Source organism: Oncorhynchus tshawytscha, linkage group LG04 (assembly GCF_018296145.1).
Source record: "Oncorhynchus tshawytscha isolate Ot180627B linkage group LG04, Otsh_v2.0, whole genome shotgun sequence".
Taxonomy (NCBI): Eukaryota; Metazoa; Chordata; class Actinopteri; order Salmoniformes; family Salmonidae; genus Oncorhynchus; species Oncorhynchus tshawytscha.
In genome coordinates this window covers 36865296-36890405 of record NC_056432.1, presented here as the reverse complement: position 1 = coordinate 36890405, position 25110 = coordinate 36865296, and the positions used below count along the sequence as shown (strand labels likewise).

The window sequence follows — 25110 nt, the reverse complement described above, 5'->3', positions numbered from 1 at the left end:
CCATGTGAAGTATTTGGACAAATTCACTTTTACAGTATTAATGCACGAAATGACTACATAAGAGGTCGACCGATTATGATTTTTCAACGCCGATACAGATTATTGGAGGACCAAAAAAGCAGATCCTAACCCTGATACCTAACCCTAACCATACCAATTTAAATAAAACATTTTTATTTTTTTATTTTTTTTATTTAACATTTATTTAAATGTATTTGTAATAATGACAATTACAACAATACTGAATGAACACTTATTTTAACTTAATATAATACATCAAAATCAATTTAGCCTCAAATAAATAATGAAACATGTTCAATTTGGTTTAAATAATGCAAAAACAAAGTGTTGGAGAAGAAAGTAAAAGTGCATTATGTGCCATGTAAGAAAGCTAACGTTTAAGTTCCTTGCTCAGAACATGAGAACATATGAAAGCTGGTGGTTCCTTTTAACATGAGTCTTCAATATTCCCAGGTAAGAAGTTTTAGGTTGTAGTTATTATAGTAATTATAGGACTATTTCTCTCTTTACCATTTGTATTTCATATACCTTTGACGATTGGATGTTCTTATAGGCACTTTAGTATTGCCAGTGTAACACTATAGCTTCCATCCCTCTCCTCGCCCCTACCTGGGCTCGAACCAGGAACACATCAACAACAGCCACCCTCGAAGCAGCGTTACCCATGCAGAGCAAGGGGAACAACTACTCCAAGTCTCAGAGCGAGTGACGTTTGAAACGCTATTAGCGTGCACCCCGTTAACTAGCTAGCTATTTCACATCGGTTACACCAGCCTAATCTCGGGAGTTGATAGGCTTGAAGTCATAAACAGCACAATGCTTGAAGCATTGCGAAGAGCTGCTGGCAAAACGCACGAAAGTGCTGTTTGAATGAATTCTTACGAGCCTGCTGGCGCCTACCACCTCTCAGTCAGACTGCTCTATCAAAAATCAACACACAGAAATACGAGCCTTTGGTCATTAATATGGTCGAATCCGGAAACGATCATCTCAAACAAAACGTTTTATTCTTTCAGTGAAATACGGAACTGTTCTGTATTTTATCTAACGGGTGGCATCCATACGTCTACATATTCCTGTTACATTGCACAACCTTCAATGTTATGTCATAATTACTTAAAATGTTGGCAAATTAGTTCGCAATGAGCCAGCCGGCCCAAACTGTTGCATATACCCCGACTCTGCGTGCAATGAACGCAAGAGAAGTGACACAATTTCACCTGGTTAATATTGCCTGCTAACCTGGATTTCTTTCAGCTAAATATGCAGGTTTAAAAATATATACTTCTGTGTATTGATTTTAAGAAAGGCATTGATGTTTATGGTTAGGTACACGTTGGCGCAACAACAGTCCTTTTTCGCGAATGCGCACCGCATCGATTATATGCAACGCAGGACATCATCAACCATGTATAGTTAAAACTAGTGATTATGATTGATTGTTTTTATAAGATAAGTTTAATGCTAGCTAGCAACTTACCTTGGCTTCTTACTGCATTAGTGTAACAGGCAGGCTCCTTGTGAGGCTGGTGGTTGGAGCGTTGGACTAGTTAACCGTAAGGTTGCAAGATTGAATCCCTCAGCTGACAAGGTAAAACTCTGTCGTTCTGCCCCTGAACAAGGCAGTTAACCCATCGTTCCTATGCCATCATTGAAAATAAGAATGTGTTCTTAACGTCTTATGGTGTAGGGGACGCTTGTGTCCCATTTGGAGAAAAAAAACAGGGAAAATGCAGCGCGGCAAATTCAAATAATGATAAAAAATCAAACATTCATTAAATCACACATGTAAGATACTCAATTAAAGCTACACTCGTTGTGAATCCAGCCAACATGTCAGATTTTAAAAAGCTTTTCGGCGAAAGCATAAGAAGCTATTATCTGATGATGGCACAACAGCAAACAAAGAGGGTTGAATATTTCAACGCTGCAGGGGCTACACAAATTGCAGAAATAAAATATAAAACATGCCTTACGTTTGACAAACTTGGTCCTTTTGTTCAATTAATTCCGTCCATATATATCCAAAATGTAATTTTATTTGTCGCGTTTGATCCAGAAGAAAACAGCTTCCAAAATGCACAATGTCACTACAAAATATTTCAAAAGTTGCCTATAAACTTTGCCAAAATATTTCAAACTACTTTTGTAATACAACTTGAGGTATTTTTAAACGTTAATAATCGATCAAATTGAAGACTGGTCTGTGTTCAATACAGGAAGACAACAAACCAAGCTACTTTTCAAGTCTTGCGCAACTCTGTGTTACGCAGTTCCTAGTTGGCCCTACTTGTTCATTGCACAAATGAATAACCTCAACCAAATTCCAAAGACTGGTGACATCCAGTGTAAGCAGTAGGAACTGAAAACAAGTTCCTAAGAAATATCGTTTGCCAATTAGAACTCAGTGAACAGACAGAGACCTCAAACAAAAAAAGAATTCTGAACGGTCAGTCCTCGGGGTTTTGCCTGCTACATAGGTTCTGTTATACTCACAGACATGATTCAAACAGTTTTAGAAACTACAGAGTGTTTTCTATCCAAATCTACTAATAATATGCATGTCTTATTCTTGCCATGAGTAGCAGGAAGTTGAAATTGGGCACGCTATTTATCCAAAAGTGAAAATGCTGCCCCCTATACCAAAAGTGAAAATGCTGCCCCCTATACCTTAAGAAGTTAACTGACTTGCCTAGTTAAATAAAGGTGTTTAAAAATTAAAAATAAAACAATTTAAATCTGCAAAATCGGCGTCCAAAAATACCGATTTAGATTGTTATGAATCGGCCCTAATTAATCGGTCGACCTCTACTACATAAAGCTTGTGACTCTTCAAACTCGTTGGAAGCATTTGCAGTTTGTTTTTGTTGTGTTTTGGGGTTTTCCCAATAGTAACTGAATGGCGACTGAAGTAATTGTCTGACTTTCTAAATGAGTAGATACGATGTTTCTGAACACGTCTAAATTAATCCTGATACTGCCATGATTAGGAAAATCATGAATAATGATGAGTAAGGAGGGCGAGAGGCTGCAATAAAACATGCTAACCTCTTACCATTATACATAACAGGGGAGGTTAGCATTTTGGGGGGGGTATGATCATGATAGCATCCATATGAATGTAGAAGTGTTCAGAAACATATTCTATTCTTACAATAAAAGTGACTCCAAAATGACACAATTCATTATTGACTTTCCTATTGGACAAAACATCTGAAACACAACCAAAACAAACAGCAAAAGCATCCAATGAGTTTGTAGTCTCATAAGCTTGATGTTGTCATTGCATGCTAGGAATATGGGACCAAATATTAAACTTTTGACTACATTAATACACTAAAGTGACTTCTTCACATGGGGGATTAGATAAAGTGCTTTCATGTCTAAACAGTAAAGCAGTAAACAGTGAACTTGTCACTGTATATCTGTGCATTATAATTGTCATCGATTAAAATGCAATTTTGTTCATTGTCCATAGCTTAACCCTGCCCATACCATGACCCCACCACCAACACAACGATGACATCCGCAAACCGCTCGCCCACCACATACACGTGGTCTGTGGTTGAGGCCGGTTGTATATACTGCCAAATTCTCTAAAATGTTTTACACAGCTTCTGGTAGAGAAATTAACATTATCTCTGGCTCTGATGGAAATTCCTGCAGTCAGCATGCCAATTGCACGCGCCCTCAAAACATCTGTGGCATTGTGTTGCGTGGCAAAAATACACATTTTAGAGTGGCCTTTCATTGTCCCAAGCACAAGGTGCGGCTTTAATGATTATGCTGTTTAACTTCTTGGATATAGGGGGCGCTCTTTTAATTTATGGATGAAAAAACGTGCCCGTTTTATGCGCAATATTTTGTCACGAAAAGATGCTCGACTATGCATATAATTGGCAGCTTTGGAAAGAAAACACTCTAACGTTTCCAAAACTGCAAAGATATTATCTGTGAGTGCCACAGAACTCATGCTACAGTCGAAACCAAGATGAAACTTCAACCAGGAAATGGGCAGAATTTGAGGCTCTGTTTTCCTTTGTTTCCTTATATGGCTGTGAATGCGCCGGGAATGAGCCTGCCCTTTCTATCGTTTCTCCAAGGTGTCTGCAGCATTGTGACGTATTTGTAGGCATATCATTGGAAGATTGGCCATAAGAGACTACATTTACCAGGGGTCCGCCCGGTGTCCTTTGTCTAAATTGGTGCGTAATCTACAAGCTGCACGCAGTCATCCAGTGATTGAGAGGAGAGAGGCTTTCAACGAACGATATATGATGAAGAGATATGTGAAAAACACCTTGAGGATTGATTCTGAACAATGTTTACCATGTTTCAGTCGATATTATGGAGTTAATTTGGAAAAAAGTTTGGCGTTTTGAGGACTGATTTTTCGTTTTTTTTTTGGTAGCCAAACCTTGACGCACCAAACGGAGCGATTTCTCTTTCAAATAATCTTTCAGGAAAAACTGAGCATTTGCTATCTAACTGAGAGTCTCCTCATTGAAAACATCTGAAGTTCTTCAAAGGTAAATTATTTTATTTGAATGATTTTCTGTTTTTTGTGAAAATGTTGCCTGCTGATGCTAACGCTAAATGCTACGCTAGCTATCAATACTGTTACACAAATGCTTGTTTTGCTATGGTTGAGAAGCATATTTTGAAAATCTGAGATGACAGTGTTGTTAACAAAAGGCTAAGCTTAAGAGCTAGCATATTAATTTCATTTCATTTGCGATTTTCATGAATAGTTAACGTTGCGTTATGGTAATGAGCTTGAGGCTGTATTCACGATCCCGGATCCGGGATGGCTCGATGCAAGAAGTTAATCAGCTTCTTCATATGCCTCACCTGTCAGGTGGATGGATTATCTTGGCAAAGGAGAAATGCTCACTGACAAGGATGTAACCAAATTTGTCCACAGAATTTGAGAGAAGTTTTTTGTGTGTATAGAACATTTTTGTGTGTATAGAACATTTCTGGGATCTTTTATTTAATCTCATGAAACCAACATGTTGCATTTATATTGTTTATGTATGAAAATACCCTCACATAAAAGCTGACATTCGGTACTTTATGAAACAAAATGTCCACTGTTCAAATACATATGGAGGGGAGTATAATCAGTATGTAAATAATACACCTACTGTGGGTTTATTGCGACATATTCAATTGTGCTTTTGGTGTAAGACAGGCTTAGCATTGAAACCTCTGTACAAGTCTAAACCTGAATTAGATTTTGAAGCGTGATTGTTTTGTAACAGTATTTTTATTGGAATTTCACAATTTTCACCCATATTAAGAAATACAACAACAGAGACAAAGCACACAGAACAAAAACAAGAAAAACAGCACCCACTTACACATATCTACGTGCATTTATATACACATACATACATACATACATACATACATACATACATACATACATACATACATACATACATACATACATACATACATACATACATACATACATACATACATACATACATATACCCATGCATATACACACACATACATACACGCACGCACACACACACATATACACACCCATACATACGTACACCATTTTCCTCTTCCCGCTCTGTGCTTCTCTCACCCCATCACCATCATTGCGTCTCTCAATACATACATTTTAAACAAACTTACAAACAGAAATTAAACAAAAAAGCTCAGTTTAAACCAAGAGGTTAGGTTCCACACATGGAACGTACAGTGTAGTTCTGAAATACATAGATCCCCGCCATTCTAAGAGAATCCTTGCAGCATAATAGCTGATACCTCAGGTTCTAGGTAATTTAGATAAGGTTCCCATACTTTGTAGAACTGGTCTGTTTTAGAATGCAATGTACATGTCAGATATTCCAGAGGCACCCATTCAAATAGTATCTTATGCCAATCTTTAATAGAAGGAACCTTATCACTAATCCACTGTAAAAGGATGTTTTTCCTCGCTGCGAAGGTAAGGATGTTGTAAAGCCTCCTTTTACCGACAGAAGTAACATGCCTACTAGGGAGACCTAACAGTAAAGAAACTGGGTCCAATTCTAGATCAACCCCTAGGATCTTTTCAATTTCTTGCAGAACACCAGACCAGTATCTTTGTATTTTGGTACATGACCATAAACAATGTGTTAGGGTGCCTGTATCAGTTTTGCATTTAAGACACTGAGGGGAAGAGGAAGTGGGGCTAAAAGCATGTCTGCGATTTGGGGATATATGCAATCTGTGTATTATTCTTAATTGGATTGCTCTAGTACGGTTACATATAGATATTGTTTTTGCATATCTCCAAATGTCCTCCCACATCTCTTCGTCAATAGTAACAGACAATTCTTTCTCCCACACTTGTTTCACCCTCCGTGTGTTGACAGCAGAAAAGGACCTTAAAGTATCATAAAACAGACTTACAGACATTTTCATTTGTGGGAAAAAAAGCATTCTTTCAATGACAGACACATCAGGGTTACCAATTAAGGTGGTGCTCTTCAGAATATAATGTCTTACTTGTAGGAAGCGGAAAAAGTCCTGCTTTGGGAGTCGATATTTCTCAACCATCTGCTCAAATGACAAAATCTTATCAGCAAATAAGTCATTTAGCCTGCGTATGCCCTTATTAAGCCATAAGTTAAAGCCAGCATCCAGCAATCCTGGACTGAAATCTGGGTTGTTAAGAATTGGGGTAAGAGCAGAGGTTAGTTTGGACCTTCCCAGGAAGCGTTGAACTGACCTCCATACTTTGAGTGTGTTAAGTGTAACGGGATTATTGCAGTGGTCTTCTACAGACTTGAAACTTCTGAAAAATAAAAGATCCTGTAAGGGGTATTTTGAAAGAGAAGTCTCAATGTCTAACCAAATAGAGGAGTCATCATTTGTGATCCAGTCAGAAATATAACAAAGGTGGGCACACCATTGATAGAACCTGATATTGGGCAGGTCCAAGCCGCCCATAGAACTTGGCAGCTGCAATATTGCCATCTTAAGTCTTGGCTTGCGTTTACTCCATATAAAGGAACTTAGCCATCCATTTACATCCTTTATTACCTTATTGGAGAGTAATACTGGGATCATTTGGATTGGGTAAAGTAGTCTAGGTAAAATGTTCATTTTCAAGAGGGATATTCTACCCAACCAAGAAATCGGGAGAGAGTTCCAGCGATCCAGATCCTGTCTTATTGTATCAAACAAGGGAACAAAATTGGCTTTGTACATTAGCTGGAATTTAGGAGTTACAAATATACCCAGATACATGAAACCTGAGGGAGACCATTTAAAAGGGAAGGGGGAGAAGTATTAGGTACAGAGTGTAGGCTACCAAGTGGCATAGCCTCTGACTTAGTAAGGTTAATCTTGTAGCCTGAGAATTCGCTGAATAATTCAATAATATTAATAAGAGATGTAATTGAAGTCTCGGGACTAGAGATGAATATCAGGACATCATCAGCATACAAGCTTATTTTATGGTGAACATCACCAATGAGCAGCCCCTGTATAGCAGGCGTTACCCTGATGGCCTCGGCTAGTGGTTCCATAACGAGTGCAAAGAGGAGGGGGGATAAAGGACAGCCCTGTCTGGTACCTCTGTGTATAGAGAAGCTATTTGACCGTAGCCCATTAGTAAGGACAGCAGCCTGAGGATCATCATATAAAACTTTCACCCATTTTATAAAGTTGTCCCCCAGACCAAATTTATTTAGAGCAAATAATAGGTAAGACCACTCCACACGATCAAATGCTTTCTCAGCATCTAGGGAGAGCACAAGACCATCCACAGCACTTTGTTGGTAGGCTTGAATTACATTAAGAAGCCGCCTGACGTTGTTGCATGACTTACGGCCCCTAATGAAGCCAGTTTGGTCTCCTTTCACAATTAGTGGCAGTGAGTCCTCTAATCTTGTGGCTAGAATTTTAGAAAGCAATTTTCTATCCACATTCAGAAGGGAAATTGGTCTGTATGAGTAACAAGACTCTGGACATTTTCCCTTTTTGAGAATAAGTGAAATGTTGGCTTCTCTCAGCGTTTGAGGGAGTTGGTCATTTGAAAATGAGTGGTTAAACATATCACGCAATGGCTCAAGGATCAGGCCATGGAACTCTTTATAGAACTCACTACAAAACCCGTCTGGTCCTGGGGCCTTACCATTTTGCAGATTCTTAATTGCGAACATTATCTCTTCCTTGGTAATAGGGGCATTAAGGAGGGACCTCTGCTCTTCGGAGATAGTAGGGAGCTCAATCTTACAAAAGAAGTTCTCCATTAATTTGGGTGCATCCTTTGGCAGTTCTGAGGCATAAAGGTTTGTATAAAATTTCTTAAATGAGTCACTTATCAATTTATTTTCATATAAATGATTACCATCAGAATCAGTAATAGTAGCAATTGACTGAGAGTCAGCCCTCTTTTTAGATAGGTATGCCAAGTACTTTCCTGGCTTATCGCCATGTTCATATAGCTTTTGCCTGACAAATCTCATTTTCTTTTCAGCGTCCTGTGTTAGGAGAGAGTCTAACGTTGATCTAATGACTGATATTTCCTTTAATAGGGCAGGAGTGGGCGTTTTAATGTAGTCCTTCTCTTTAGTTCCTAATTCACCCTCTAACATTTTTTGCTTTTCCCGCTTTTTCCGTCTCTTAGTAGCTGTGTACGACATAATCAGACCCCTGGCATACGCTTTACAGGTCTCCCAAAGGAGCGAGGGGTTATCTGTTGATTGAGAGTTAGAGAAAAATGTTTTAAACTCTGTTATAAAATATGATGTGAATGTATGGTCTTTAAGAATGGTTGTGTTCAACCTCCAATGTCTTGACCGATTGAATGCCCCGTTGAGTTTTATGTCCAGGATCACCTCAGCATGATCAGATATGACTATGCTTCCTATCCTAGCGGATAAAACAGACTGCAAAGACATCTTGGGCATAAAAAAAAAATCTATTCTAGTCTGACATCCATGAGGTGCAGAGAAAAAAGTGAACTCTCTGTTGGAGGGATGGAAAGCTCTCCAGACATCCGCATACCTCAGATCATCACAAATAGCTTTAAGTGACTTAGCTTGAGGAGAGAGTGAAGCTATACCGCTGGGAAACTTATCAATAAGGGGGTTCAACAAGCAGTTAAAATCTCCTCCAACCACTGCAGTGTCTGAGTTTAATTCTGAAAAGTCTAGAAATGCCTTAGTGAGGAAATCAGGGGGGTGAGCAGGGGGGGAAGTAAATATTCATTATGGAAATGTTCTGCCCTTGTAAAGTACCATTTAATTATAACAAAGTGACCAAATTTATCTTTCACACAATTCAAGACCTTAAGTGGTAAGTTCTTTTTCACCAGAATTGCTACACCTCTACTTCTGGATGTAAATGATGAGAAAAACACTTGACCAAACCCTCCTTGTTGTAATTTCAGGTGCTCCTTATCATCCAAATGAGTTTCTTGCAACAGGGCAATATCAATATTTTCTTTTTTCATAACAGTACTTTCTTCCTTTTAATGGGGTTATGGCTCCCTCTAATGTTCCACGTACATACACGCAGTCTGTTATCTGCCATTGTATCTTGACCATTCAATATCCAGACTGGATCCTACTGTAAAAGTGGGGTGGTACCTTTTTCCATGTGTTGAACTCTCCTCTATCTCACTGAGCATAAACAAAAAATATGAACCCTGAACTCGAACTATACTAAACCCAAAAATTAAACATGTAAAAATCCAAAAGGGGGTTTTCCCACTAGCTAACATGCAGGGGATTTCAACTCTCCAATGTAGACTCTTAAGTCCGCATTGCCGCTCAATAGCCTCATCCTTTATATATATGGAAAAGAAAATCAATAGAAGAAGATTGAGGCTCTTCCACCTAAAACCAAGCCTGGGCACCAATATGGATTCACACATATCTCAGCCTGAGCTATAGCGGCTATTACTTTAGCAAGAAAAATAATAAAGATACGAATATTACTGAGCCGGAGTACGTGAGGACTCACACCACTGTTTCATGATCAGATTCAACCAAAAATAAACAAAGTTATTCAATGCTGTGGAGGTGCAGCTTAAAGTTATTTACCCGAGAGAGTCAATAAACGCAGCAGCCTCTTCAGGTGTGTAGAGCTTTTTAGGTGATCCGTTGACCATTATCTTCAATGTGGCCGGGTACAACAGTGCGTAGTCCATCTTCATTCTCCTGAGTCGAGCCTTCGCCTCATCAAACGCTTTGCGTCTTCGTACAACCGCTGTGGAATAATTATTGAAGAATGAGACCTTTGGACCTTTATGTTGACTACCATCAGAGCCGATGTTTCTAGCCGCATCCATGACGCGCTGCTTGTCGGTGAAGTTGTGGAACTTTATAACCACCGGCCGTGGGCGCTGATTGGGACCGGGTATCGGTGCTTGAGAGCGATGGGCTCTGTCCAGCTTCACACGACCAGCCTTAGTGTCCATTTGTAGGTAGCCAGGGATCCATTCCTCAAAGAATTTTACTGAACGTGTCCCTTCAGAATTTTCCGGGAGTCCCACAACACGAATATTGCATCTGCGTCCTCGATTATCCAAGTCGTCAATGTGCTCCGCCATTTCGCGCACCTGTTTCTCAAGTGCTTTTATCTTAGCGTCCATAGATGTAGTTGAAGTTTCCACTGCAGCAATTCTCCCTTCCGCCTCAACAACACGTTTCACAACGCTCTGTATTTCAGCTGAATGGCCTGCTATTGCTTCCAAGACCGTTCTTATCTTAGCATCGATCACTTTAGTAATGTTATCAGTCATCTTTTGAATCATCAGGTCCATTGTGCCTGGATCCGCAATGGTGTTAGCTTCGCTAACGTTAGCTAGCTCCTCATGCACATCCACAGGGGTGGTGGTTTTGGTCGACTTCTTAGTAGTTCTATTGGGCATGTTGTCGGAGATTTTTGCGAAATAGTCGTCAAGACTCATTATATGGTAACTTATTTAGCCAATTCTACCACTTTTTCAAGCTAGGAGATTAATGTAAGAATATAAATTTACGAATGCCACGAGAGCTCGCTGAAACACAGTGTTCTCTCTACGGCGCCATTTTGTCCCCCTGAAGCGTGATTGTTGATGAGTCAATTTCCACATATCTGCTCCAGAGGTTGATTTTCTTTGTCATCAGATTAGTCAGTCCTTATGTCCCTGTTGCCAACAGTATGACCTTTTTGTCTGTCGCTGCCCCCTTAGGTACCGGCACTAACGCCTGCTACATGGAGGAGATGCGTCACCTGGAGCTGGTGGAGGGGGACGAGGGGAGGATGTGTGTCAACATGGAGTGGGGGGCATTTGGTGACGACGGCGCTCTGGATGACCTCCGTACAGACTTCGACCGGGAGATCGACGCCGGCTCCCTCAACCCCGGCAAACAGCTGTGAGTGAGAGGGCAGACGCATGGCCCACTCTCTACTTCTACTATACTGTCTATTACGCTAGTCTTCTTTGTCTATTGCCCAAGGCCACCTGGAAAAGATATCAACCACCAGCTGCCATGTAGATCTGGCTTGTTGTGGAAACTGTAATTTTCACCTTGTTAATTAACCTGTCTAGGAACTGTGTTCCGTTCCACTAGCGGAACCCCTCGCCAACAGTCAATGAAATTGCAGGGCGCCAAATTCAATCATCAGAAATATCATAATTCAAATTTCTCAAACATACAAGTATTAGACACCATTTTAAAGAGAACATTCTCGTTAATCCAACCACAGTGTCCGATTTCAAAAAAGCTTTTCGGCAAAAGCAGAACATATCATGTTAGGTCAGCAACTAGTCACAGAAAGCATACAGCGATTTTTCCAACCAAAGACAGGAGTCGCAAAAGCAGAAATAGAGATAAAAATGCATCACTAACCTTTGATATTCTTCATCAGATGACACTCCTGGGACAACATGTTACGCAATACATGTATGTTGTGTTCGCTCAAGTTCATATTTATATCCAAAAACCTCTGTTTAGAGGCTTTGCCTCAAACATCCCATGAATTTGCACAGAGCCACATCAATTTACAGAAATACTCAAAATAAACATTGATAAACGATACAAGTGTTTTTCACAGAATTAAAGATATACTTCTCCTTCATGCAACCGCTGTGTCAGATTTCAAAAAAACTTTACGGAAAAGGCAAACCATGCAATAATCTGAGTACGGCGCTCAGAGAACAACACAACCCAAAAAGATATCCTCCATGTTTAAGTCAACAGAAGTCAAAAATAGCGTTATAAATATTCACATACCTTTTGATCTTCATCAGAATGCACTCCCAGGAATCCCAGTTCCACAATAAATGTTTGATTTGTTCCATAAAGTCCATTTTATGTCCAAACAACTCCATTTAATTTGCTCGTTCAGTACACAATCTAAACTCACGACGCACGGGCAGGTCCAGGCAAATGTTCAGACAAAAAGTCATATTACAGTTCATAGAAACATGTCAAACGATGTATAGAATCAATCTTACTTCCGGCGCCGACAGAGATGGCCGCCTCGCTTCGCGTTCCTAGGAAACTATGCAGTTTTTTGTTTTTTTTACATGTTATTTCTTACATTAGTACCCCAGGTCATCTTAGGTTTCATTACATACAGTCGAGAAGAACTACTGAATATAAGATCAGCGTCAACTCACCATCAGTACGACCAAGAATATGTTTTTCGCGACGCGGATCCTGTGTTCTGCCTTACAAACAGGACAACGGAGTGGATCCCATGCAGCGACCCAAAAAAACGACTCTGAAAAAGAGGGAAACGAGGCGGTCTTCTGGTCAGACTCCGGAGACGGGCACACCGTGCACCACTCCCTAGCATTCTTCTTGCCAATGTCCAGTCTCTTGACAACAAGGTTGATGAAATCCGAGCAAGGGTAGCATTCCAGAGGGACATCAGAGACTGTAACGTTCTTTGCTTCACGGAAACATGGCTCACTGGAGAGACGCTATCCGAGGCGGTGCAGCCAACGGGTTTCTCCACGCATCGCGCCAACAGAAACAAACATCTTTCTGGTAAGAAGAGGGGCGGGGGCGTATGCCTTATGGCTAACGAGACATGGTGTGATGAAAGAAACATACAGGAACTCAAATCCTTCTGTTCACCTGATTTAGAATTCCTCACAATCAAATGTAGACCGCATTATCTACCAAGAGAATTCTCTTCGATTATAATCACAGCCGTATATATCCCCCCAAGCAGACACATCGATGGCTCTGAACGAACTTTATTTAACTCTTTGCAAACTGGAAACTATTTATCCGGAGGCTGCATTCATTGTAGCTGGGGATTTTAACAAGGCTAATCTGAAAACAAGACTCCCTAAATTTTATCAGCATATCGATTGCGCAACCAGGGGTGGAAAGACCTTGGATCATTGTTACTCTAACTTCCGCGACGCATATAAGGCCCTGCCCCGCCCCCCTTTCGGAAAAGCTGACCACGACTCCATTTTGTTGATCCCTGCCTACAGACAGAAACTAAACAAGAAGCTCCCACGCTGAGGTCTGTCCAACGCTGGTCCGACCAAGCTGTCCGTCCAAGACTGCTTCCATCACGTGGACTGGGATATGTTTCGTATTGCGTCAGATAACAATATTGACGAATACGCTGATTCGGTGTGCGAGTTCATTAGAACGTGCGTTGAAGATGTCGTTCCCATAGCAACGATTAAAACATTCCCTAACCAGAAACCGTGGATTGATGGCAGCATTCGCGTGAAACTGAAAGTGCGAACCACTGCTTTTAATCAGGGCAAGGTGTCTGGTAACATGACCGAATACAAACAGTGCAGCTATTCCCTCCGCAAGGCTATCAAACAAGCTAAGCGTCAGTACAGAGACAAAGTAGAATCTCAATTCAACGGCTCAGACACAAGAGGCATGTGGCAGGTCTACAGTCAATCACGGACTACAGGAAGAAATCCAGCCCAGTCACGGACCAGGATGTCTTGCTCCCAGGCAGACTAAATAACTTTTTGGCCCGCTTTGAGGACAATACAGTGCCACTGACACGGCCTGCAACGAAAACATGCGGTCTCTCCTTCACTGCAGCCGAGGTGAGTAAGACATTTAAACGTGTTAACCCTCGCAAGGCTGCAGGCCCAGACGGCATCCCCAGCCGCGCCCTCAGAGCATGCGCAGACCAGCTGGCCGGTGTGTTTACGGACATATTCAATCAATCCCTATACCAGTCTGCTGTTCCCACATGCTTCAAGAGGGCCACCATTGTTCCTGTTTCCAAGAAAGCTAAGGTAACTGAGCTAAACGACTACCGCCCCGTAGCACTCACTTCCGTCATCATGAAGTGCTTTGAGAGACTAGTCAAGGACCATATCACCTCCACCCTACCTGACACCCTAGACCCACTCCAATTTGCTTGCCGCCCAAATAGGTCCACAGACGATGCAATCTCAACCACACTGCACACTGCCCTAACCCATCTGGACAAGAGGAATACCTATGTGAGAATGCTGTTCATCGACTACAGCTCGGCATTCAACACCATAGTACCCTCCAAGCTCGTCATCAAGCTCGAGACCCTGGGTCTCGACCCCGCCCTGTGCAACTGGGTACTGGACTTCCTGACGGGCCGCCCCAGGTGGTGAGGGTAGGCAACAACATCTCCTCCCCGCTGATCCTCAACACTGGGGCCCCACAAGGGTGCGTTCTGAGCCCTCTCCTGTACTCCCTGTTCACCCACGACTGCGTGGCCACGCACGCCTCCAACTCAATCATCAAGTTTGCGGACGACACAACAGTGGTAGGCTTGATTACCAACAACGACGAGACGACCTACAGGGAGGAGGTGAGGGCCCTCGGAGTGTGGTGTCAGGAAAATAACCTCACACTCAACGTCAAAACAAAGGAGATGATTGTGGACTTCAGGAAACAGCAGAGGGAACACCCCCCTATTCACATCGATGGAACAGTAGTGGAGAGGGTAGCAAGTTTTAAGTTCCTCGGCATACACATCACAGACAAACTGAATTGGTCCACTCACACAGACAGCATCGTAAAGAAGGCGCAGCAGCGCCTCTTCAACCTCAGGAGGCTGAAGAAATTCGGCTTGTCACCAAAAGCACTCACAACTTCTACAGATGCACAATCGAGAGCATCCTGGCGGGCTGTATCACCGCCTGGTACGGCAACTGCTCCGCCCTCAACTGTAAGGCTCTCCAGAGGGTAGTGAGGTCTGCACAACGCATCACCGGGGGCAAACTACCTGCCCTCCAGGACACCTACACCACCCGATGTTACAGGAAGGCCATAAAGATCATCAAGGACATCAACCACCCGAGCCACTGCCTGTTCACCCGCTATCATCCAGAAGGCGAGGTCAGTACATGTGCATCAAAGCTGGGACCGAGAGACTGAAAAACAGCTTCTATCTCAAGGCCATCAGACTGTTAAACAGCCACCACTAACATTGAGTGGCTGCTGCCAACACACTGACAATGACACTGACTCAACTCCAGCCACTTTAATAATGGGAATTGATGGGAAATTATGTAAATATATCACTAGCCACTTTAAACAATGCTACCTTATAATGTTACTTACCCTACATTATTCATCTCATATGCATATACTGTACTCTATATCATCGACTGCATCCTTATGTAATACATGTATCACTTTAACTATGCCACTTTGTTTACATACTCATCTCATATGTATATACTGTACTCGATACCATCTACTGTATCTTGCCTATGCTGCTCTGTACCATCACTCATTCATATATCCTTATGTACATATTCTTTATCCCCTTACACTGTGTATAAGACAGTAGTTTTGGAATTGTTAGTTAGATTACTCGTTGGTTATTACTGCATTGTCGGAACTAGAAGCACAAGCATTTCGTACACTCGCATTAACATCTGCTAACCATGTGTATGTGACAAATAAAATTTGATTTGATCTTTAGGTTGTTTTTATCTTAAATCTTCAATAATGTTCCAACTGGAGAATTCCTTTGTCTGTAGAAAAGCAATGGAATGCGAGGTAACATTCACATGAACACGAGGTAACTTTCGCATGAACGCGCATCACGAGCTCGTGGATCTCTGCCAGACCTCTGACTCATTCCCCCATCCTTTACAGTAGAAGCATCAAACAAGGTTCTAAAGACTGTTGACATCTAGTGGAAGCCTTAGGAAGTGCAACGTGACCAATATCCCACTGTATCTTCAATAGGGAATGAGCTGAAAAACGACCAACCTCAAATCCAACCAGGAAGTGGGCAATCTTTCTCTCATGGTTTTCACCTGCCATATGAGTTCTGTTATACTCAGACATCATTTAAACAGTTTTAGAAACTTCAGAGTGTTTTCTATCCAAATCTACTAATAATATGCATATATTAGCAACTGGGACTGAGTAGCAGGCAGTTTACTCTGGGAACGCTTTTCATCCAAACGTGAAAATGCTGCCCCCTAGCCCAAACAACAGGTTAACTCTTTGGACCCTGGTATCAAAAAGTTGACCGGAGGACACTATTTAGAAATGATTTCAAAACCCACTCTCCCACTCTTTGCCCTGCATCCACTCCGGATGCACACCACACACCCTTTCCTGTGCCCTCTCATAATTTTGTCCTGCTTTCAAATTATGAGTTACAAATCGGTCCACACCCCCTGGTGCCACACTCTTGGCTCTTCGCTTCCTGCCACTGTATCCATCACAAAGCCAATGTGCAATTTGCATTTTGAATGCCTTCAGGGACAGGTGCCTGCGGTTTCTGGGAAGGGGTCTTTGCAGGGCCCCCACACAATGTAAGCATTAATAATAGCAATTTTGAGCATCCCTCAACACATACTTCCACCATTTTCCTGCCTGTCCATCCAACATTCTAGTAGCTCCTGAACTGGTTGATGTTTTATTTTTTTATTTCACCCTTTTATTTAACCAGGTAGGCCATTGGAGAACAAGTTCTTCTTTACAACTGCGACCTGGCCAAGATGAAGCAAAGCAGCGCGACACAAACATCAGTTACACATGGGATAAACAAATGTACAGTCAATAACACAATAGAAAAAAATATATATATACAGTGTGTGCAAATGTAGTAAGATTAGGGAGGTAAAGGCAATAAATAGGCCATAGTGGTGAAATAATTACAATTGAGCTATTTCACACTGGAGTGATAGATGTGCAGAATATGAATGTGCAAGTAGAGATACTGGGGTGCAAAGGAGCAACAAAAAAAATAACAATATGGTGATGAGGTATTTGGATGGCTGTTTACAGGTGCAATGATCGGTAAGCTGCTCTGACAGCTGATGCTTAAAGTTAGAGGAAGATATGACTCCAGCTTCAGTGATTAAAAAAAAAAAGTAATTGGCAGCAGAGAACTGGAAGGGAAGGTGGCCAATGGAGGAGTTGGCTTTGGGAATGACCAGTGAAATATACTTGCTGGAGTGTGTGCTACGGGTGGGTGCTGCTATGGTGACCAGTGAGCTAAGGTGGGGCTTTACCTAGCAAAGACTTATAGATGACCTGGAGCGAGTGGGTTTGGCAATTAATATGAAGCAAGGGAATGAAGCCAGCCAACAAGAGCATACAGGTCGCAGTGGTGGGTAGTATATGGGGCTTTGGTGACAAAACGGATGGCACTGTGATAGACTACATGCAATTTGCTGAGTAGAGTGTTGGAGGCTATTTTGTAAATGACATCGCCGAAGTCCAGGATCGATAGGATAGTCAGTTTTACGAGGGTACGTTTGGCAGCATGAGTGAAGGAGGCTTTGTTGCGAAATAAGAAGCAGATTCTAGATTTTATTTTGGATTGGAGATGTTTAATTTGAGTCTGGAAAGAGAGTTTACAGTCTAACCAGACACCTAGGTATTTGTAGTTGTCCACATATTCTAAGTCAGAACCGTCCAGAGTAGTAGATGGGCGGGCAGCGATCAGTTGAAGAGCATGCATTTAGTTTTGCATGCATTGAAGAGCAGTTGGAGGCCACGGAAGGAGTGTTGTATGGCATTGAAGCTCGTCTGGAGGTTTGTTAACACAAACCTGTGGAGGTCGACCGATTAATCGGCATGGCCGATTTTAATTGGGGCAGATTTCAAGTTTTCACACCAATCGGCATTTTTGGACACCAATTATGGCCGATTTACATTGCATTCCACGAGGAAACTGCGTGGCAGGCTGGCCACCTGCAGCAAGGAGCCACGGTAAGTTGCTAGCTAGCATTAAACGTATAGGGGGAAAAATCAATCATCACGTAATTCGTTAACTACACATGGTTGATGATATTGCTAGTTTAATTAGCTTGTCCTGCGTTGCATATAATCTGTGCTGTGCCGGTTTATCATCGAATCACAACCTACTTCGCCAAACAGGGGATTATTTAACAAAAGCGCAATCGTTGCACGAATGTACCCAACCATCAACATCAATGCCATTCTTAAAATCAATACACAGAAGTATATTTTTTAACCTGCATATTTAGTTAAAATAAATTAATGTTAGCAGTCAATATTAACTAGGGAAATTGTCAGTTCTCTTGCATTCATTGCATGCAGAGTCAGAGTATGTGCAACAGTTTGGGCCGCCTGGGTCTTTGCGAAGTAATTTACCAGAATTTGACATATTTATGACATAACATTGAAGGTTGTGCAATGTAACAGCAATATGTAGACTTGGTTGCCACCCCTTCGATAAAATACGGAACGGTTCCGTATTTCACTGAAAGAATAAACGTTTTGTTTGAGGTGATAGTTTCCGGATTCGACCACATTAATGATCTAAGGCTCGTATTTCTGCGTTTATTATATTATAAATTAAGTCTATGATTTGAAATTTCATAGAGCAGTCTGACTGAGCGGTGGTAGGCAGCAGCAGGCTCGTAAGCATTCAAACTTTACTGCGTTTGCCAGCAGCTTTTATTTTATTTATTTATTTCACCATTTAACCAGGTAGGCAAGTTGAGAACAAGTTCTCATTTACAATTGCGACCTGGCCAAGATAAAGCAAAGCAGTTCGACACATACAACGACAGTTACACATGGAGTAAAACAAACATACAGTCAATAATACAGGAGAAACAAGTCTATATGCGATGTGAGCTAATGAGATGAGAAGGGAGGTAAAGGCAAAAAAAAGGCCATGGTGGCAAAGTAAATACAATATAGCAAGTAAAACACTGGAATGGTAGATTTGCAGTGGAAGAATGTGCAAAGTAGAAATGAAAATAATGGGGTGCAAAGGAGCTAAATAAATACAGTAGGGAAAGAGGTAGTTGGTTGGGCTAGCTCTTAGCAATGCTTGATTTGAACTCCTGAGATTAGGCTGGCAATACTATAGTGCCTATTAGAATATCCAATAGTCAAAGGTATATGAAATACAAATGGTTTAGAGCTAAATAGTCGACGTGTCATAATTCCTATAATAACTACAACCTAAAACTTCTTAACTGGGAATATTGAACCACCAGCTTTCATGTGTTCTGAGCAAGGAACTTAGAACGTTGCTTTTTTACATGGCACATATTGCACTTTTACTTTTCTTCTCCAACACTGTGTTTTTGCAACTATTTAAACCAAATTGAGCATGTTTCATTATTTATTTGAGACTAAATAGATTTTATTTATGTATTATATTAAGTTAAAGGAAAAGGGTTTATTGTTCATTCAGTATTGTTGTAATTGTCATTATTACAAATGTATATAAAAACTGGCCGATTTAATCGGCATCGGCTTTTTTTTGGTCCTCAATAATCGGTATCGAAAAATCATGAAAAATCATAATTGGTCTCCCTCTAGCCAGAAGTATACAGAATGGTGTCGTCTGCGGAGAGGTGGATCAGAGAATCACCAGCAGCAAGAGCGACGTCATTGATGTATACAGAGAAAATAGTCAGCCCAAGAATTGAACCATGTGGCACACCCATAGACTGCCAGAGGTCCGGACAACAGGCCCTCCGATTTGACACACTGCACTCTATCTGAGAAGTAGTTGGTGAACCAGGCGAGGCAGTCGTTTGAGAAACCAAGGCTGTTGAGTCTGCCGATAAGAATGCGGTGATTGACAGTCGAAAGCCTTGGCCAGATCGATAAAGATGGCTGCACAGTATTGTCTTTTATTGATATATTTTATTGATTTATTTGGTCTAGAGTGTCTCCCCCTTTGAAGAAGGGGATGACCGCGGCAGCTTTCCAATCTTTAGGGATCTCAGACGATACGAAAGAGGCTGAACAGGCTAGTAGGGGTTGCAATAGGGGTTGCAACAATTGTGGCAGCTAATTTTAGAAAGAGAGGGTCCATATTGTCTAGCCCAGCTGATTTGAAGGCGTACAGATTTTGTAGCTCTTTTAGAACGTCAGCTATCTGGATTTGGGTGAAGGAGAAATGGGGGTGCGCAGGGCTGTTGACCAGGGTAGGGATAGCCAGCCGTAAAAAAAAAATGCTTATTGAAATTCTCGATTATCGTAGATTTATCAGTGATGACAGTGTTTCCTAGCCTCAGTGCAGTGGGCAGCTGGGAGGTGGAGTTCTTATACTACATGGAATTCCTTATAAACCCGGACCATTTTTTAAATTGTAATCCAGGACCAGCTCTGGATCGCATGAGTACATTCTGCCCGTGTTTTGATACTGGTTTTAGGGTGTCATTCCCTGAGCTGTTAGGACATAGAAAGTACACATCTCGTTTGTCCCTACAGTAGCACGCTTTAAGATTATCTGCAGACCATTTTAAACTCTGACCTGTATGGAGCTTGCCTTCATTATGGCCTTGGGTCAATTCTTTCTATTGGGCCTTGCTGTGCCACAAAAGTATGTCGACATCAAGAAGATATCTCACCAGAGGTATGGCTGAAAAGTTGTCATCAGCATAGACATAGTGTTGTGACGAGAGAGCTCCTCATGCGCTCCATGACAACTCTGCAGGCTAAGCCAGGTTCAATTGCTTGACCCCCCCCCCCGACCTATGTACACACTGAAAGCTAGGCAGTAGCCAGTCAAGGAGTCAGCGACACAATATTTTACCCCCCACTTACTGTTTTTTTGGGGGGGCCTATGCTGCTTCCACAGTAGTCTACTGTCAAGTTGTATCATAGCTTCATCCACTCAGAGGGCTTGCCATGGGTGAAGTAGTTTGGGGAAATTCTCTTGCAGTATTTTGATAATAGTCCTGACTTTGACTCCCTATCCATCTTCACACTCCTCTTCCCCTCGCCCTCCATTCTCCTCTTCCCCTCGCCCTCCATTCTCCTCTTCACACTCCTCTTCCCCTCTCCTTCCATTCCCCTCTTCACACTCCTCTTCCCCTCTTTAACCTCGCTCTATCCCTCCAATCATCTCCAACTCCTCCTCCCTGCCTGGTGCTGAGCCATGTCTCTCCCAATCACTTCCCTCACTCCTGTCATGAGCCTAGAGTAATGGGTGGAGGGAGGAAGGAGAGGGGCAGCAACAAATAGGATACTATTGTGGTCAGGAATATCTTTTTCTGTCCCTCTCACACTTGTCTTGCTCTCCCTTCCTCTCTTTTTTTCCTCAACTATACACATACTTTCTTCCTGATAATCAACTGTTAGGGGTTTCCATAATATTTTATGTGGTACAGTTACACGCCTCCCATTCCCATCTCACAGTAAACAGTATCATCATGATGTCATACAGCGCTTTCAGTCAATCAAAATGATTTCATGAAGACCTTAGTGTCCAGATTTTCCCAGTTCATGGTGTGCATACAGTACCAGTCAAAAGTTTGGGCACCTACTCATTCAAGGGATTGTCTTTATTTGGACTATTTTATACATTGTAGAATAATAGTTAAGTCATCAACAATATGAAATAACACATTATGGAATCATGTAGTAACTAAAAAAAAGTGTTAAACAAATCAAAATATATTTGAGATTCTTCAAAGTAACCATCCTTTGCCTTGATAACAGCTTTGCAATTCTCTCAACCAGCTTCAACTGGAATGCTTTTCCAACCATCTTGAAGGAGTTCCCACATATGCTGAGCACTTGTTGGCTGCTTTTCCTTCACTCTGCGGTCCAACTCATCCCAAACCCTCTCAATTGGGTTGAGATTGGGTGATTGTGAAGGCCAGGTCATCTGCTGCAGCACTCCATCACTCTCCTTCTTGGTCAAATAGCCCTTACACAGCCTGGAGGAGTTGGGTCATTGTCCTGTTGAAAAACAAATGATGGTCCCACTAAGCATACACACTTAGTATGTTCATGGATGATCAGCGGGGTTAGATTACAACCATAAAGGCTATATAGGGTACTCACACGTCAAGACCCATGGTCAGATTACTTTTCATAGATGGTAAGAAATCAAAGAATGTGGTAGAACTGTTTACAGATTAAATTAGTTACAAAGCTGGGACAGTTTCCAAATGAATAGCATCTGTAGAAACAGTACAAAACAAGCAACTTGTTAGCTGGCTCTGCAAACAAATATCACTGCAAATCTATATCATATGAGCTCCACTGTGCGGGCTTATACCCTAACACGACAGCTATGGTGTCAAATTTGAGGATAACAGTGAATATCTGTACCTAGCAAACATGACAAACCATAACCTACGCCTAACAGATAAACAACATTACTCTGATCTCCATTTTGGCAGCTAGTTAGCTGGTTGTCTGCATGGCTAGCTAGTGAAAGTGACAGCTGAAGTTGACACACCAAGTCAGGCCAAATTTACTACCAAACAACTTTTCTGGCCAGACAGACTAGCAAGCTATAGCAAGCAGCTTGGGCTATTTTCCGTATGAATTGCATCGGTAGAAACCAGATTGAACAACCAACTAGTAAGCTGACTATATAAACACAAACTATTTCCATGAGACAAAGAGCAATCATTCGAGCTCAACTTCTGTTGTGCTCGCCTGTACCAACCGTGTAATCATGACAGGATTTGCGTGACTGTGCGTGCGTGTGTAGGTTTGAGAAGATGATCAGTGGGATGTACATGGGGGAGCTGGTGCGTCTGATCCTGGTAAAGATGGCCAAGGAGGACCTGGCGTTCAAGGGTCACACCACTCCTGACCTCCTCACCACAGGACACTTCCAGACCAGCTTTGTCTCTGCCATCGAAAACGACAAGTCAGTAGTATGAGTGTACAATATGTGTGAGACTGTGGGCCTATTTAATCAAGGTATAAAATAATAGATGGCATGGCTCTTTCATTGACTCTGTCTTGTATCTTGATATAACTTGGTTGATGATCATGAATTTGATGCTGCTGCTAATGATGATCATAAATATGATGCTGCTGATGATGAATATGATGATAATGAGTGTGATGATGATAATGATGAGCAAGTACCAAACCTAATGTTATACTTTTTAAGCCAGTATGTAACTGAGGTGGTGCTCTTTTTCTGACAGAGACCAGGAGGGTCTGGTGAGTGCGGAGAAGGTGCTGAGGGGGCTGGGCCTGGACCCCTCTGGGGAGGACTGCGTGGCCACTCAGAGGGTGTGTCAGGTGGTGTCGACACGGGCCGCCCACCTGTGTGCTGCCACGCTAGTCTCTGTTTTGAGACAGATCAGAGACAACAAGGCTGCAGAGAGGCTGAGGACAACCATAGGAGTGGACGGCTCTGTCTACAAGAACCACCCACAGTGAGTGGAGCAGTCTTTGTGTGTTTTAGCCCAAGTGTGTGTGTGTGTGAGCTTTGAGATGCTGTACTCTGGGGTTATCTCTAACAGAGTGGGGATCAATGACATTGTCATTGTGGCTCCCGCCAATTCAGGATAGAACCGATGAAGTGTTGTACTTGAAATGGCACTCAACGTATTTTACTAGATACTCAGGTAATCTACATCTTCTCTGTGAAACACCACACAGTGTTACTACTCACTGAAGTATAGAAGAAGTGCTCTTACTTCTAAGGCATTAGAATGAACTAAACTAGACTGCACAGTGTAATTACAGTGGAACTGACCCTCATCTCAAATGCCAGTCATGAATTGGTTGACTTACAGTTCATCCTGCTCTACAGATGTTGGATTTGAATTTGATCACTCTGTTTCAGGAAATTTCCTGCAGCATACTTTTAGTGTATTTGTTTAAAAAGGCTTTGTAATTTCCACTTGACTTGATTTGCCCTTACAAAAATTTATCCATCCCAACAAAAATGTTTATTAATTATAATTCACACACTAATTCAGATTTCCTGTATCTGCAGGGTTATTTTCCTGCTGTGAGAAACTGGTCAAATTTAAGATTCTACGCTATGTAAAATAAGACCTTCAAATCAAGTGCTACCATTTCCCTCATATCCTCTATCCCTTGTGGACATTGTAGATCTCAAGCAGTGCAAGGCTAAAAATACACTACTACTCCAGTCCTTTCACCACATCAAAAATTAAATGCAATTGCACAATATCCCATTTCATTCAAATGTATTCAGGCTCAATTTGACACTCAACCCACAACTCTGAGTTTCACACCAGAGCCATGACTCGCTGTGAAGTATAGGAATCCTATAATAAACTATTATTGTGACTTTACTTTCATTAATCTGACTGTTATTTATCTAATCAACAAAAGATGTTTAATTGTTACCGATTTTTAAATGAATCATGCAACAATTCACTCATTAGGAATTGGGGCATCATGAGCGGTATATTTTTATTTGTTTATTTAACTTTAACCATCTCCCGAATTAAACTCTAAAGGTTATATATATATTATATCCATAAACATTGAACTCATTAATCATAATATCATCATTCTGAACACTCGTAACCTCATGCATCTGCAAAACCCCATCCTTATGATTCAGTACTACACAAATTGGTTTAATTATTTGTTTACTAGCTAACTAAATAATAACACAGGATAAATATACACACTTAATACATTAGAAACAGGTCCCTAGCAGACTGACACAATATTGTGGCTTGTTACGAGAGAGAACGAGAGAATACTTTGGTACATTTAGAAACTACTCTCACAGTAATCATATACTTTGCACACGAACCGCCGCCCGTTTGAAGACCCCATGAATGTATTTCTCTACCATAAGCCACCTCCAACATAATTTTAGGAAAATGTTGCACTATGTTCAACCGGCGTCGTGTGCGCGAGCAGTTTGCTGATGTCAACGTTGTGAACAGAGTGCCCCATGGTG

At 41.6% G+C, this 25110-nt stretch overlaps 1 protein-coding gene across 1 annotated transcript in view; it reads left to right on the top strand.

Annotated features, from left to right (window-relative positions):
* Positions 1-25110, top strand: part of LOC112248649 (hexokinase-2-like) — an 80556-nt gene that overhangs the window by 42643 nt on the left and 12803 nt on the right. Inside the window, exons 7-9 of the mRNA XM_024417853.2 lie at positions 11213-11396; positions 22915-23076; positions 23363-23596. Coding sequence (XP_024273621.2) covers positions 11213-11396; positions 22915-23076; positions 23363-23596 — 580 coding nt within the window. The remainder of the gene's footprint in view (positions 1-11212; positions 11397-22914; positions 23077-23362; positions 23597-25110) is intronic.